General features: G+C 40.1%; 1 protein-coding gene across 1 annotated transcript in view; it reads left to right on the top strand.

The window, feature by feature from the left end:
• si (sucrase-isomaltase) overlaps positions 1-14,673 on the top strand; it is a 65,284-nt gene that overhangs the window by 19,810 nt on the left and 30,801 nt on the right. Inside the window, exons 17-23 of the mRNA XM_008285075.1 lie at positions 2,259-2,413; positions 5,308-5,392; positions 9,095-9,151; positions 13,056-13,180; positions 13,434-13,522; positions 13,808-13,857; positions 14,394-14,585. Coding sequence (XP_008283297.1) covers positions 2,259-2,413; positions 5,308-5,392; positions 9,095-9,151; positions 13,056-13,180; positions 13,434-13,522; positions 13,808-13,857; positions 14,394-14,585 — 753 coding nt within the window. The remainder of the gene's footprint in view (positions 1-2,258; positions 2,414-5,307; positions 5,393-9,094; positions 9,152-13,055; positions 13,181-13,433; positions 13,523-13,807; positions 13,858-14,393; positions 14,586-14,673) is intronic.

The following is a 14,673-nucleotide window of genomic DNA, read 5'->3' as shown; positions in this document are numbered from 1 at the left end:
TCAAAGTGGTTGCGATATTAGTGAAATCTAGCGTTAATGCTAAATTAGGTTAAATGAATATAATTTGATGTGCCATACGGTGGATAAACGCATCGTAGAATATCAAGGCAGCTTCAGCTTATGTGGCACCCATAGGCTGGGTAGTGTTATAATCTCCTCAACTTGAACAGTGGGTTTAGTTGCGTATGTAGAAAGTGATGTCTTTTTTGGTGTCTTCATTTTCCTGAGATTCGAAATCACGCATTATTATTATGATTTTTTTTAATGAACAATAATGTGGCCTCATTAAATCCTAACCTCATGAGTTCAAACTAGCCAAAAATGTAATAGAGCCCCTGGTTTTAGGTCAAACATACCAGATTTGCCCAATTTTACCCAATTTCAGAGCAGACCATGAGGATAGATTTGCCTCATCTATGCAGCTTCATAATGCAGAGAAATCCAACCAGCCTTACCGTATATAGTTACAGCTTCTAAGCTATGACCGGACAATCACTCGTCAGGGGAACGATTTACAGAATGGTCAATAAGGTCAGGTAATTTAAAACCTTTTCTAGGTCAAAGCACACTTGATTCATAATGACAACCCCTTTCAACAGGTTGAGAAAAAATCATTTTGTATTATAATGAAGATAGAGCGATATTTATGTTTATCCTTTGCAAGCACAATCTAAATCTGAATGTCACATGTCAGATCAGGGGCTTAATGTCACAGAATGACACAGGAAAAGTGCCTGCTGAGCCTTTTAAAAAACAGTGTTTATGTTGCTGTTGAGCTATTTTCGTAGATGAGCACAAATAACTTGGGAGAAAAGTCGGTCTCCGGCGCTGAATAGCGTGAAAATTGATGCTCTCACAACATTCTTTATGTGACATTTCCATGCTCATCACCGCTGCAAAAATAGCAGAGCTGAGGTAAAGGGGGGGTAGATGTGGTGTGTGTGGGTGGGTGAGGGGTGAGGCGTGGGGTGTAGTATTTGCTGGAGGACAGGGACATGATGATGATGAATTTGATGTACAATTTCCACTAAACGAGACAGCTAACGTGTGACCTTTGCTTTGCCCTAATCATGGCACTCATCACACGCCCATGCAGGCCGGTCCAAACACGCACACACACACACACACACACACACACACACACACACAAACGCACGCACACAAGTTCTCATCAGACTCTCAGAGGTGCCGAGGGCATAAATGATTAGCCAGATGAGAGGAGCACGGCCTGTTAGCAGCTAATCACCCCTCTCACTCGCCACTATCACAGAAATTAAATCATACCTCTGTTTCTTTCTCTCCCTCTTCCCTTCATTTATTTTTCTTTTGCTCATTGTCTTTGCCAAAGCTACTTTCTGATTTGTCCTATGTAAAGTTAATTTATATTTCATTCATTTTGAATGACATGAATGTCCATTTATTTATCACAAATAAATTGGTAATGTTAAAGAAAATAGCTCTTTGGTTTTCTTTTCTTTGCCCGTTTTCGTCCATCTTCTTCACCTTTCCTGTCATTCAAACAAGTCGTCTCCAGTTGTGTTTGCAGCTTTGCACATTTTAAGTAATGAAAAAGTCAATAGAAATGCCAAAATTTTTATAAAAAACAAAAAGCCCTATTATTTTTTAAGAAACAACACAAACAAACAAAACATACGGTGGATATGACTTCTTTTAAAAAAAAAAATTTAGGAAACATTTGCATGTGTAGAGATGAAAGCACTTTTTTTTTTTCAACAAGTACTGACATAATTAACATTCACATGACTGTTTAGCTGTTTCTACTTCCTTTGTTGTCCTGGCCTTCATACAACATGAACGCTGCCTATTACCAGCTGACATTAAAGACAACATGCCCGATTAAAAACAATTCCTCAAGACTTCTTTCTATTTATCTCTCATTAATAGCAGAAGTTTTGTTTATATCTTCCTCTTCTTTGCAGTTCCCTAGCAGATGCCAAACAGTTGGTGTTGTTCCATTTCCACCTCTAGAATACACCGCCACCTTCTGACAATGCTAAAAAGTCTAGTTTATACAATCCAAAGCAGTTATTGAAACAAGTGTGATCGGCTTTTTTTCATTTCCATTTCAAAAATGAGTTTCACTCTTTCTTGACAGCTATATAGAACCATGGCTTCTTTTGTCCTTCCATCTCTTTCCATTTTGCTCGCTGGTAGATAAAAGACAAATCTTCATTTTATCTCCCCCATTTCCTCCCATCCATTAACTGCATCTGCTTAATCTGTCTTTCTGTCTCCAGCCTCAGGATCCAGCTGCATATGGCGCTGACTCACAGCTGGTGAACAGCTCCAAACACTACCTGACGATACGCTACACACTGCTGCCTTACCTCTACACACTCTTCTACAATGCCCATACCAAAGGGGAGACTGTTGTCCGTCCTGTCATGCATGAGTAAGTCATTCTTGATACTGCTTTAAGTCTGTACCAGTTTGCTCATTTGCATAAAGGAACTGATCATTTCAGAGCAAACACTATAGAAAGCAATGACATCATGTCTGGAGTAGCCTCTCTTTCTCTTCTTCTTTAACTCAATGTAATCTCTCACTTTCTGTCATCTGTCTTGGTAAAAGCATGTCACTGCAGTTTATTGAATATATCTGTATTTCTTCTACATTATAATGTGTTCTAGGAAACTCAAATCTTTCTGATTTAAGCTTCACTTTGTAAACACAGAAAAAAAGAATGCATCTGCACAGCCACTGATGTCACTGCAGTGTGATTTTATGAATAGTCGCTAAACAGAGTCTTTTAAAGTGATTTTTTTTTTTAGCCTTTTAGATGGAATATGTGCTATATAAAACTTTTAGTATTCACTCCTGCTGTTCCAAACATGTCTGAACTATCTGCAGCAGCTTCAAGTTGCTCAAGGACTCGCCTCTTCTGTCAAGCTGTGATGTTTAGCCCCGCAAACATCAAGAGCTTATGGGAAATCCATCAGTATATTACGATATGGGAGTTCATAAAAGGCCACTAAACATAAACATTTAATGTTTTTATCTTGAATTTTACCAATGCTCTACCAAATAAAATTTTAAAAAATGAATATAAAAAAAGAAATAGTAATAATAGAAAGGAAAAATAAAGTGAACTGAATGATAAACTGTTGAGAAAGCTTCTATTACACGACTTGAGCTTTAGTTATTCGGGTTGCTATAAATGTCAGTGGGACTTTGAATACAGTTATTTGACTTATACAGCCAGTCAGTTAAGGTTTTATTGTGACTCCCTACACAGTTAGGTATGTCTGGACAGGCTCTGCTGCTAGAGACAGCTCTTACAGAATCTAACCAGCGACAAAGATCCTGCTGAGAAAGCTAATCCTTCCTTAATAAACACGTGCATATCAGTCCTAGTTAAATCAACAAAATAGGAGACAGTTGGGGTGGTGAAAAGGGGCTGTGGCAGCACACGGTATTGGCATGATCATGAGAGTAAAACTGATAACATGAGCTGCTAAAAAGACCATACTGTCCAACCACATAATGGGATAATATGATGGGATGTTATCAGCTACACAGCTGTGAATTGTAAAGGATATTGCAAACAGCCGATGTCATTCAGCGAATACAAGCAAAACTCCAGTGCTCTTCCTGAATGTTTCATATCAGACTGAGACACTTGCATCAAGAGAATTGACCGTTTACAGCAGCTGGTTTTTACAGGTAGATTTGGCTCTGAGGGAGCTCTCAAAGAGTCCAATCAGCAGCGAGGATTTTGCGGAAAGGATTGGGCTCCCAAAAGAGCTAATCCCGTAAATCTAAATGATTGCTTGCTGCTTAGTAAGTATTAGCAAGGAGTGCATTAGAACCCCTAAAACAACTGAGCCACTGTGACGCACAATTCAGAATAACATAAGCCCTGAATGCTACCAAGCCCTTATCATCTGAAATGAACTCATCCAACATGTCAGCTAGTCTCAGATAAACATGTGGCAGAATACTCACAGTATCCCGATTCAAGAGAAACATTCAAAACAAAATTTGGCTAACCAGCATGTTGCAGTGTTTCCCCTGGGATGCTAGCAAAGCCCATCTTATCAGTGGACAAGACCTCATGTGAACATTTAGTGGGACTAAAAGACTCCTTGATGAAAAATAAATTTAAAAAATGGTATGAGCAAATTGTGCCTTAACTGTTTATAACAATCCATGTTGTTCTGGTTCCAGTCAGGACCCCTCCTCCTTGCAAATCAAAGTAGCACTGAGTGGCAGTGCACCTATAGATTTTACGATAATACAAGAAACCTTAAATGAAAGTCTCTCGTTTTTTTATTCTAAGCCTCCTCGTCTCCTCTGTCCTCCTTCCCGTGACCCTGAAATCGATCTCAGCACACTATCTTGAAAAATACTAGACAGACAAATAGATAGACACCTGACAGAAATCATTCGATATAGTTGGTTCTCAAAACAGTAGACAGATGATGCAGCTGTGTTACATGTCTTTAAAACAGTGGTTAGAAGCAAAAGATGTCTGTTGCTTTGAATCCTCGCTCCTTGTGGCTCTTCCTTGCCTCCTTTATTCACAGGGACTAACAAGGAGAGGAATCAACAATGTACAAACTAGGAAATGAGAAGAGAGGAACCTTGTCAGTAGACCTGAGTCATAGACTGTCTATGAGCTGACCTCACACACTGCGAGGAGTAGAGGATGCACATTACACTGCAAACATTTACTGCTTAATCAAATTGTCCAAAATGAGAAGCACAGGCTGTGTCAGATCAGCTGTGACACCAAACAGCGTACGACATGAGCGTAATTTGCACAAACACCAAGTGACAGGTCGTGCTTTACACCTGCAAGAATGTGATTGGACGTCACCGGCCTCCCAGCTTCAATGAACAAACATGACGCAAAAGCAGCAGACAAGAGTGTTACTGCCTAAACAAAGTGATATTCGTAAGTCAGGCAACTATATAGGCCTACACATTTCTATTCTTGTTTGTAATTTTTTTTTTAAAAAGTTAAAAAGAAGAGTAAATTGTCTGATAGTGGTGGTTTGTGGCTGTTGAGGCCGCGTGTGTTGTTTAACTTTGATAAATTCTGAATTTATAACAACTGATTAGCCGCAGAACATTATGACTGGCATATTAATATCGTTTATTCCCTTAAAGGCTTTCAGAGAACAGTGGCGGTATACAAACTGATATTAACTGACTGAGCAAAGTGGAACATGGTGTTTTCAGGCCACACAATGTTTGCTTAAAATATGTTTTTGCTTGCATGCACATAACAAAAAAATACATAAATAAACACATGTAGTTGATTCTATACTTGTCTCTCCTTAGGTTCTACTCTGACAATAGCACCTGGACAGTGGATCGCCAGTTCCTCTGGGGAAAATACCTGCTCATCACACCTGTACTAGAACCGGTCAGTTAACACACAAAAAACACACGTGAACTTACTTCAAACACTCACACTTACTAAAAGACACACGTGCATGTTCTGCACCATATCTACAGACGCAGAAGCTCCCGTATGCAGCACATATAGAAACGTGCATGCACTGCATAGAGCGGCTGAGCTGATCAGCTGCTCGCTCATACCGTGCACACACACACACACACACACCCTGACCTCCGCTGGGAAAACATGACATGGGATTTTCTTTGTTGCCCTCCCCTCCTCTCATCCCCCTTTCTTCTCTCTTTCATATCCTCCCTCTTTTCTCTCAGCTCTAATGAGAGCACTGACCTCATTACTAGCAGATTAGAAGTGTAGATAGAAGTGTGTACGCTTGTGTTTGTGCGTGTTTGTTTCAATGTGTGCGTGCAGCCGTGTGCATATGTAAATGTGTGTGTCTGTACGCGCATACGTATGTGTGCATAGGCAGCGATTGCGGTCATGTCAAAGTGGCCTGAATAATAAGCAATTTAGCACGGCCTCTTGTGAATTACAGAATAGTGGAAAACGAATTGGATTCATTGTGGGGCCGGGGATAAAGTAACTTCAATCAAGTGCGATTGTGGAAAAGTTTCTAAAACAAGAGGTGGAGGGTTTATGCTTGCAGTGCAGAGTTTGAGCCATACTGAATACTGAATGCATTTGAAAAGGAAGAGCCACAAGGTGACTGTACAGGATGTTATATTTGTGAATCAAGACAAATGCGCCTACTTGGGATCCCTTTGTCTCCAGACACGCAATTTTACTGCAGTGGTGTAGCTGGAAACAGGATAGGATAAAAAGAAATCCATTATCAGTGGGTGTGTTAGGTACTGGCATCAATTATGACCAACCACTCATTTTCCTTCTCTTGAAAAGCAATGTGCTTTCCATCAAAGTGCCCTGATAATTGAATAGACAGAAGCATCTGCAATAGAAGTTCATTTCCAAAAGAAGGAGAAAAAAAAAAAAAAGACCTTGCTTGTGATGGTGAAGAAATGCATGAATTTCCAACACATTAGATAAATTCATTCAGGAATTGGATTCAGCATTTGCTTACCATATCGCCCTTGTCTGTGGGTGAAACCGAGCAACAGTTTGGGCAGAGTGGGGCGTCCGACAGCCCCCTGACATGCACAGAGGATGAATTCAGCCCTGCGATTCTCACTTACTGCATCATGGCACATTGTGACAGCTCGAAACCAGTCATTCAAATCACAAGCACACATACAGTCGGAGTGAAAATATTTCTTACTATTTCTTTTTTATGTGTGCGTGTTGTCTCTGCTTGAAGGAGTTCAAATTTAAAATCAATTCAGCTGACATCCACAAACAGAGTTGTAAGCTTTTGAATTACAAATTTCATGTTTTCAGATTGAAGGTTTAACCAAATCCCAGCAAAACATTGAACATGCACCACGCTGCTTGATCAATACTGACAAGGGCCTATTCTGAACCTCCCCCCTCCCGCTTGTGCATACTGAAGTTTACAGCAGGCAGAGGAATTCCAAATGGGCACATGTTAGCATGGAAAGAGTCTATATCTGATGGAAATGACACTGTAACTCATGGTTTTTTATTTATCTTCTCTTGTGATATGTGAGGGCCACATTTCCACGATGTATGCAAACAGCAGATTATTCAGCGTATTCAGTTGTGTTTTGATGTGATTAATCTGCTGTAGAGGAGTAACACAGGACCACAGCGTAGCACATTTTAAGGCATTTCAGACCACTACTTGAATAAGGATTCTCTCCAAGTGACGTGGCCAAATATTCACCTCTGGTGGGGGCAGGGACCTGCTGAGCTGTGGTGTTGTGCTTTAAGGCGGGGTGAGGTCAGTGTCGTGTTCGCTGCTGAAGGGCCACATAAAGCGATAGTGTCAACCACTTGAGTACGGTCACAAGCCGATCTTTAAGAACCCTTCAAATCAAACCTTCGCTCTCCTTTTTCTTTATTCTCATCTCTGTATTTATCGCTCTGTCCGCCTGCCTCTCCCTTTCTCTAATGATGCTCTATCATTCAGATCAGTCAATGCTTTAACCTTGATCTCTGTGATAAACTAGGGAGATCTTCTGCTCTCTCTCTCTCTCTCTGACATCCCCTCTGGTCTTCATCCATACTTCCACTCTCCCTCCTCTTGCCCATTACTCCCTTTTCTTTTTAGCTCATCCTTTCATCAAACGTTGGCTCCCTTATCTCATCTGCATTCTCTTAATCAGCTGCTGTCAACTCACCCTTGTGATCCCATTTCATTTCATCCCATCTCTCTTTCACTCTCTCCCTCTCTTTCACACTTTCTCTCTCTGTGGCCCCCCCCCCTGCCCCTCTCATCTACCTCCGCTACCATCTGATCATTCTGCCAGTATGAATCTTTGGTCCACCTGATCAAGTCTTACCTTATGGCTAACTGAGCTTCAGTACTCCAAATGAGGATACAGGCCTCATGCCTTGTCCCTCTCAATCACAGTTAGCAGCCATGCTAAGTCCTGCAGTCCCTTCCCATTAGTCAGCAGGGTGAGTGATAGGCGCCGCGAGCAAATCAGACACCAGAAAACGAGGTATAGGGGGAGCATCCATTTCCCCAGGCTGTCATCCCGCGGGCTGTGCAGCAGTTGTGACAGGTGATTTGCGTCAAACTGCGAATGTGGCCCTAAAGGGGACATTAAGTCATTTAATTTGGTTATCAGACCATTATGGCAATATATCTTTATCACACTTTACTCTTTTTACTGTTAACCATCTACTTTTGAGGAGTTTTACTTCTCGAATCTCTGTTTCTGTTAAATTATTCCTTGATCCCTATTCTCTCACCTGTTGATTTGTTTTCTTGTCTTTCTGTCACCACTGTTTTTTTTTTTATTATCTTTATTTATTCCTGTATGACAGGCCTTAAAGGGGTCACAAATTGGACATGCTGCTGGATGTGAAAAAAAACAAACAAAAAAAAAATCATTCAGAAGATGCTGTTGCCTTTGACGAACGGTCGTGGCTTACGCAGTTGACATAGTATATTTCACAATTTGTTGTTTTTTGTTGGGTTTTTTTTGAGAAGGACCTGTAGTTTGCTCTTTCTTTCCATGTCTCCTCTGTGTTTATCTCTCTCCCTGGCTCTGTTCTGTACTGTCAGAAAGAGCAGGGAAGTGACAACGCTATCAAAGGCTTGGCGCTCATCTATTGATTGCCCCCGTCTGTCCACCACCTTAAGCCATCAAAGGCTGTCACCTATCAGTCGTCGCTTGATGCTGTCTCTCCCATCATCTGTTGCATCACGGCACTGTAGACTAAAATGTCACAAGGGCTTTGTGGAAACTTTATATTAGATGATAGGCAGTTTTAAAATAACTTTCCTTGATGGGAACATTTTTATCTTCTTTAAGGTGCAGTGATTTATAGCAGCGAGAACTATCCTCTTTGTGGTGTATTGTCGCGTCTCTCCTCATGTTTAGCCTTGTAAGATTAAAGTGTCAGGATTGGTACAGCGAGCTGAAGCAAGTGTTACTGACTCCGAACACAAATCAAACACGGGCATGCTTTCACACAAACCGAAAAGCGGACACCTTTCGATGTCTACTCCATAAATCAGAGGCATGCGATGTTAGACATCAGGGTAAAAACAAACATATAGATCATCATTGAAATATGCAACCATGGTGAAAACAATTTGCTCTCTTTCTTTTTTTTCTGCAGGGTGTGGAACATGTGTGGGCATATATACCAGATGCCAAGTGGTATGACTATGACACGGTAAGAATCTTCCCCTGCTCATATGAATGATTTCCTGTAAAGTATTTCCATTCACATGTTTCACAAAGTTAATGATTAATTGCAACTGTAATAACTGGGTTGAGAAAAAAAGTTGGGGTTGTAATACCTCAAGTCATTTACTTACAGCGACCAAAAACTTCACCTCTTCCAGTTAAATGTGTTGCTGAGATAAGTGAAAAGAGTATGAACTGAGGGTTTTCCAACAGAATTGCGCATTCATGGAAAGCATTATTTTCTATTTTATGGCCACAATTAAACTGTTTCTAATAGGCAATGCAAGAAAAGTAGAGTTTTACTTTAACTATGACTATTCCTTGTGGTTTCTGTATTCCATTTAGGAAGATAATATTAAAGAATCTTTCATTTTAATGCAATCCAATTAAAACCATGTGAGCTGAACTAACACAGTGTTTAGAAAAACTAAACATCATAAGCTGCATATCGATGATAGATGTGAAATGCACGAGTAGATGTGTTTTCTATACGTATGTCTTTCTATACATACTTTAATTTTGATTATTTATTTATTTATTTTTAGATAATACGGGCCATTTGTGCACCAAATATATTTTTTACATTTTTTTGCACAATGAATATTTTATTGCCCCACCTATCTTAAAAAGGAAATCACAGATAGGCTAAACAAGAGTCACTGCACGGTTGTTGTGTTCGAGTGCATTACATTGTACAGGTGTACCTTATTAACGGTTCACATAAATAATGGCAAATCACCGCGAAGGGGCTTATCAGTACCGCGTTACATTCGTCACAATAACACATACACAAAGAACATGTATCACATGAAAGTCTTTGCCTCGAGTTCTTTGTTTGAGACTGAGAGACGAGAGCGATAAGACAGAGCGAGAGTGAGGACAAAGATAGAGTGAAAGAGGGGACAAGGAAGAGAGGAGAGAGACTATCTCCCTGACAGAGAGATAAAAGAGGTGTTAAGTTCCTTTGGGACCTTATTTGGGCGTCACAGTGGTGATGTAAAGCGCCCACTGATCAGATGAACGATTAGATTGGCTGTCTCGCCGCCGGCCCCTTGTCCTGGTTGGTCCCCTGTGATTATCTGGGTAGGAAGATGGAAGGGTGGGGGAGTATTGATGTAGTGAAAATGACCATGAAAAACAAGTTACAGAGAGAAGAAATACGGGAAAAACAGAGAGATAAGGGAGAGAAAACAGATGGGATGGGAGTTGAATGAAGAGAAAGTAGGGAAAGGAAGGACAGTGCATAAATCGGGGACAAAGCAGAAGATGAGGAGAAGAAAAGGGGGACAAAAATTACAGTATGTAGAGAGGTAGAAAGATGGAAGGATTGGCCAGCGAGACTAAAGAGGGGAAGAGAAGACAAAGCTAGAGAAGACCTCCTTAAGGCAGACAATGAGGGGGAGATAAGATCTGAAATTGCTTATAGACGCTCCACTAACTCCAGCCCACACACACGCCCATACTGTACTGCATAAAGTGATACACACACATGCACGCACACACACACACACACACCCTCAGTGGGAATGAAGGAAAATGGGATAAAAAAAAAAGAATTAGAGCACCACAAAAGAGAATAACAGGATGTGGAGAAGGAAGTAGGTAGAAGGAGAATGAGAGGAGATGGAGAGAAGAGAATCTGAAATTGTTTTAGTCTGGTCTGAGGGTTTAGTCCCCAGGGCATCTCAAATTATCTGTCCGGACCCTCAGAGAACTAAATGTAGGGACACTGAGGAAGAAAGACAAAGAGGTACCACAGAAAGATTGGGAAAAAATTTCCCTGCTCTTTTTAAATAAACGCTTACCAGAAAAGCACAGCGCTGGTAATTATATCGTTATAATGTTGAAGGTAACACATTTAACATTCTGCTTAAGTGAGTGAGCCACTTTATTTTTTAAATGTTTTTGGGAAGAAGAAAAAAAAGATCCTGATTTTAACTGTGATAAAAACCCATTGTACAAAATATGATACTTAATCTACAGGGCTGTAGAATTGAGGGGAAAATTAGAGCCAAATATGGTTCCAACATTTGGAGTGCCCTCTGAAAAACCTCAGATTTAAAGTTTGTATTTTTTCTGCACTTTTTCATATTCTGCATTATTCATCGAAATAATTTCTGTTGCATGAAAAAATACTCACACTGCTCCAGCAGAAGGACGGATCAAAATAATCCTGCTGTATGATGCCTGATGTCAACATTAAATAAATCATTGTCCATTTAAAACAACTGTGATCACTGTAGCAAAAAAAGAAAAGAAAGACAGCCATGAACTCATCAGTTGGGAAATGAGATATACTGTGGTGCGATGTCTAGAAGTATAATCATTAACTTGGTGGTAAAATAACTAGCATTGCCTTCACTTTTTAAACCATCTACAGAGGGTTGATCAGCTGCATGTTCATCATCATTGTCTCCCCGTGTTGCTTAGCAAGTCAGAAGCTGATCTCACAAACCGGTCATAGTCCTGTTTACTATTGTGCTCGCAACTATCACTGATGCAATTCAACTTAAACAGATCAATTACTTTAACACCAGTCAGTTTAGCCTGTGACTGACAGCAGGTTTGTGCATTTGGGTTGTGCACATACATTTTATGATAGTAATTCTAGGAAAGAAAAAAACAACCCCAACAAAAACAAACATCAAACAAAGAAATGAAATGAGGCTCCTACTAGCCAAAAAGTTATACACCTCAACTCCGCAAATTAAAAACAATCTGGGTAAGATGACTTTCCACACTGGCCTTATCCCAGGGGTATAATGAAGAACAATGTAATGAAAATAGCATGTCTACCATCAGTATGCAGTATGTTATAATCACTAAAGATGCGTGTATTACTTGTTGGTTTTTATGGGTGTGACGATGGATGCATCAGAAGGAGAATTTGGTCCCCCGTGGACCACATTTTGGAGCAATGCTATTACTACTACAAGACTACAAGGCTGTAATTTAGTTACCTTTAACTGATGAATCCTGACCAATATTTAAAGAATCAATGTGAAACCAATTATTTTTATTTAAAGAAACATATGAAAAATATAAGAAAATACGCTGAGCAAACTTTCAAAGTCACATTTTTTGTAGAAAGTAAAGCAAATAAAGTCTCTGAAGTGTGCCGAGAATCAAGAGTAAACGCGACTCAAAATTTCACCCAAAAAATACCTGTAATTTATGTATTTTGTAATCCTTGAGTTGGCATAGCATAGATCCAATAAACAGGTTTGCAGAACCAGACCAATAACTGTTTCATTTACACCAATGGTTCAACCATGCAAGTTTTAAACAGCCTAGTTCCTTTGTTTGAGATGCATCCTATTCTAGCTCATTAGTCATTTAATTTATAATCACCATTTCAATTATTTATTTTATTTGATTGCTCTGCCTTGTCTCCTTATGACTTATGTCTTGCTTGGTTGTCTCTGTTTTTGCATGTTTCTGAAACATGCAAAAACAGGTCAAGACACTTTGTGAACATTGTTCTTAAAGGTGCTGTATCAATACATAAATAAAGTTATTATAAAGGTGGAGTCTGCAATTCAGGATAAAGATTGTTGATATTTATCAAGTTAGTAAATTTGAATATTTAATATGAGCCCGATTTTCTGGTCCTCGTAGTCCCATTCCTGCACAAGCACAAAAAACCACAGGACATGTTAGAAAAGTGAACCTGGTCAGAGCCTCGTTGTTTCCCATTTACAAAACCAGGGCTGTGTACGAACACCTGATCGATTTAGAAAAGTGAAACTATTGTACAGATTGCAATTTCACACAAACCTAGTCAGGCTAGGCTAGCACAAAAGCATGGACGCTCTCACAACCTTGGGGTGCGTGGGGGGTTTGTCTCGCCCACAAGGTGAGCTAATATATTCTATTGTCCTACCAATCAGATGGTACCGCTGACAGAACGCAGAATGCATGTTAATATGCATGTACCAGCTGAGAAGCTTGGTTTACACATCAGAGGTGGTGCTATCCTCCCAACGCAGAGACCTGAAGTCACCGTCACATACAGGTACACATACAAACACACACGTAATTACAGTAATTACATTGCATGTGATATACTATATATTCACATGCATGCACAAGCATATTTTCACAAAAGTACACATAATCCTAATTAAATCATATTGTATCTCCTCTAACTTTTGATTCATGTGCACTTGTTTACACAGACATGTTAAGTAGCCATTGATTCATTGAACTGCAATTACATGTACATATGGTGTTTGTACTTTCGTGTGTGTTTATGTATATTTCTCTAGTCGGCGTAACCCCATGGGCTTGATCATTGCTCTTGATGACGACGATCAGGCAGCTGGGGAGCTATTCTGGGATGATGGAGATTCCCGAGGTATTGTCGCTTTTCTCATTTTGTGCCTTTTTGTGCATGTGCAGATGCGTGGATGTGTGCGAGACAGTATCTTGTTACCACCGCTGATTACAGACATGCTTTTATGATCAGCTAATGGACGCGTTTATCTTTTTGAGCGCAAAGAATCATAAGAGTCGTTGTAAGTGTTTAAACACTCTCAGTTAGCTCGCACTCATTACCGAGTGGAGGTCAGGGGCATCAGCGCTAAACTGCTGCAACAAACATTAACGTCTACATCTTCTTCATTTATTTATTTTTTTACAGACACAGTAAAGAATGCCAAATACATCCACTACAATTTAAGTGCTATCCAGGTAAGTTTCCCTTCCAAATCCCTACCACATCTTTTTCAAATCCAGCCCACATATTCTCTCTGATCTGAGCTCAAGTTCAAAGTTCAAAACCACCGGAGACTTTTGATGTATCCAGTCCAGATCAAAAGTCATGATGGATCCATGGTGGCCAACTAAGGCTTTGTTGGATTAAATTTCCCATGTTCCTACTTCACACTGTGTCGACTGTTGCCTTGCATGTTGAATGTATGTGGAAGATGGTCTTCCTTCATTACTCTGGGGTGGTTTACAAGCAGAAACTCTATCGTAACAGTTGTTTGACTGATGGAAATGAGTTTGCTGAGTTTAAATCTGGCTCTCTCATCAGTATACACGATTTAAGCTGTGATGGTGCATAGTAAAACATTTTCAGTCGATTTAGTCAAAAGACCAAAAAAGAAGGAAACAGATAGATTTTGCAGCATGTAAATTTTGCATTATTATTTGAAGTTTCAGAGCTTGCAATACCTTTAATGCAGTTAAATTAGGAATGTGATTGTGTGTCCACTGCCTTGTAGGGATTACTGACAATACAAGTGAGCCATGCTGGCTACAAGGACCCAAACAACCTTGTGTTTGATGACATTACTGTCCTTGGGATACCTGCTGCTCCAACGTCCGTCACTGTGACCCACGTTTCTACTGAAAGTGATACAAACACTGTCACCACACTGTCGGCCGCCAACATAGAGTATGATGACGTCAAAGAGGTAAACACACACACACACACACACACACACACACACACACACACACACACACACACACACACACACACACACACACACACACACACAC

Source organism: Stegastes partitus, unplaced genomic scaffold, assembly GCF_000690725.1.
Source record: "Stegastes partitus isolate 25-593 unplaced genomic scaffold, Stegastes_partitus-1.0.2 Scaffold385, whole genome shotgun sequence".
Lineage (NCBI taxonomy): Eukaryota > Metazoa > Chordata > Actinopteri > Pomacentridae > Stegastes > Stegastes partitus.
Note: the sequence above shows the minus strand (reverse complement) of the source record. Positions and strands in the feature narration are given on the sequence as shown.